Raw genomic sequence first — 1,666 nt, forward strand, 5'->3', positions numbered from 1 at the left:
GGATAAAATCCCAAAATATACTAAGGGCTTGACATACTCCACTTACATTTAAGTAGTAAATTCTACTTACCTAAGAGTAGGTTTTGTTTCTGCTTAGATTAATTCCAATTAATCAAAATTTGCCATGGTTTGTTAATGACGCTCAAGTAAAAGAGTTTTACATGTATATATAGTTGATCATAAAAATTTATATATAAGAAGATGATCAGGATTGCGGTCAAAAGAGAAACTGTATGTATAGTAGTAAACTATGTTTGTTTCTCTTTTGACCGCAACCCTGACCATCTTCTTATATATAAAAGAGTTTTACTTGAGCACCATTAACAACTTCAGCCCTGATTCTTGATACTAAAAATTATCGTTATTTCTTAGGATTCTTCATTATCATTGTCTGGAACAGAAGACCTATATGAAGACTTATGGTATTCGGAGCTTAAATGTGAAGGTTCTTCGAGTAAAAACAAAAAACAAAGATTGATATTTACACTGCCTTCATGTGATATTACAACCAGTGGCGAGGAATGTGGTATAAATCACACAACTCAAGACGAAGGACCAAGTAAAGAAATTGACAAATGCTGTAGATATGCACTAAATGATGATGAGGAAATATCAAATCACCCTTTATCTATAAGTGAAAATAAAAATATTGTTAAAACAAATAGTAAAACATGTTTCAACATTCATGAACTTCATAATAACGAAGAGGATACCATTAAAACTACAGATCAACATGATATTAATGAATACAAACTTGATAAAATGTTATCAAGAGAACAGCTTGACCAATACTCAAGCGATGAAAATGAATTTTTCCATCCAGCATTTCAAGAAACTGAAATTGATGAGACCAAAGTGAATAAGTTATTTGAAGAATTGTTTCTAAGTGATAAGGATGAAGCGTTTAATGAAAGAGATAAAAATTCATTTTCTGAAAAATCGATGCAATCAGATATTCAAGATTTGTTGAAAGACAAAAAACCAAATTATGACAATAGTGAATCCAATATTGCAGAAGCTCCACAAAGAGCTAAAGATAATAAATATTATTTAAAAAATGAAATCAAAGATCAAAATAAATCACATTATGAACAATATCAAGATATGTTATGTATCCTAAATAGTGTGAAACAAAAAGATATAATGAATGATGAAATGACTAAAACAAACACACTTCATCACGTTTCAGAGATAATACAAAATCATATCGAAAATAGTTATAGAAGTGATATCACTAAGGAACAGGAAATGAATCCTTCAACAGAAGATAGCAGTACAATTGAAGGTATGGAAGAATACAGGATAAGGCGAGGAGAAGAGAAACTAGAACAGCTTTGCCAAACACCTTTTCCCTACATAAAGGATAAAAAATCTTCAATGAAAAGGAACTTAAAACAAGCAAAAACATTATTTCTACAGTTATTTAAATAAATTAAAAAATGAGATTTTTTTTACTTATATCTAAAAAAAAAAAATTTACACATAAAAATAATTGAATAGCATTCAAGATAATTGTTAAGAGAAGGGGAGACTAATGTCAATCCCTTCATTAACATAACTCACTTAAATTACATTTAATATTCAATTTTTTAAAAGAATATAATCTAATAAATGGTCAATATTATTGTAATATATTTATACCTACAGTGAAGTAATTACCAAGTTT

At 28.5% G+C, this 1,666-nt stretch overlaps 1 protein-coding gene across 3 annotated transcripts in view; it reads left to right on the forward strand.

Annotated features, from left to right (window-relative positions):
• Positions 1-1,445, forward strand: part of LOC106683175 (dynein axonemal assembly factor 1 homolog) — a 13,040-nt gene extending 11,595 nt beyond the window's left edge. For all 3 annotated transcript variants that reach the window (XM_014424467.3, XM_014424468.2, XM_067049219.1), the window contains one exon: positions 373-1,445. In XM_014424467.3, coding sequence (XP_014279953.1) covers positions 373-1,431 — 1,059 coding nt within the window. In that variant the 3' untranslated portion in view covers positions 1,432-1,445. The remainder of the gene's footprint in view (positions 1-372) is intronic.
• The last annotated feature ends 221 nt before the right edge of the window (positions 1,446-1,666 follow it).

The sequence above is a fragment of the Halyomorpha halys genome, unplaced genomic scaffold, assembly GCF_000696795.3.
Source record: "Halyomorpha halys isolate HHAL.00 unplaced genomic scaffold, Hhal_1.1 Scaffold472.1, whole genome shotgun sequence".
Lineage (NCBI taxonomy): Eukaryota > Metazoa > Arthropoda > Insecta > Hemiptera > Pentatomidae > Halyomorpha > Halyomorpha halys.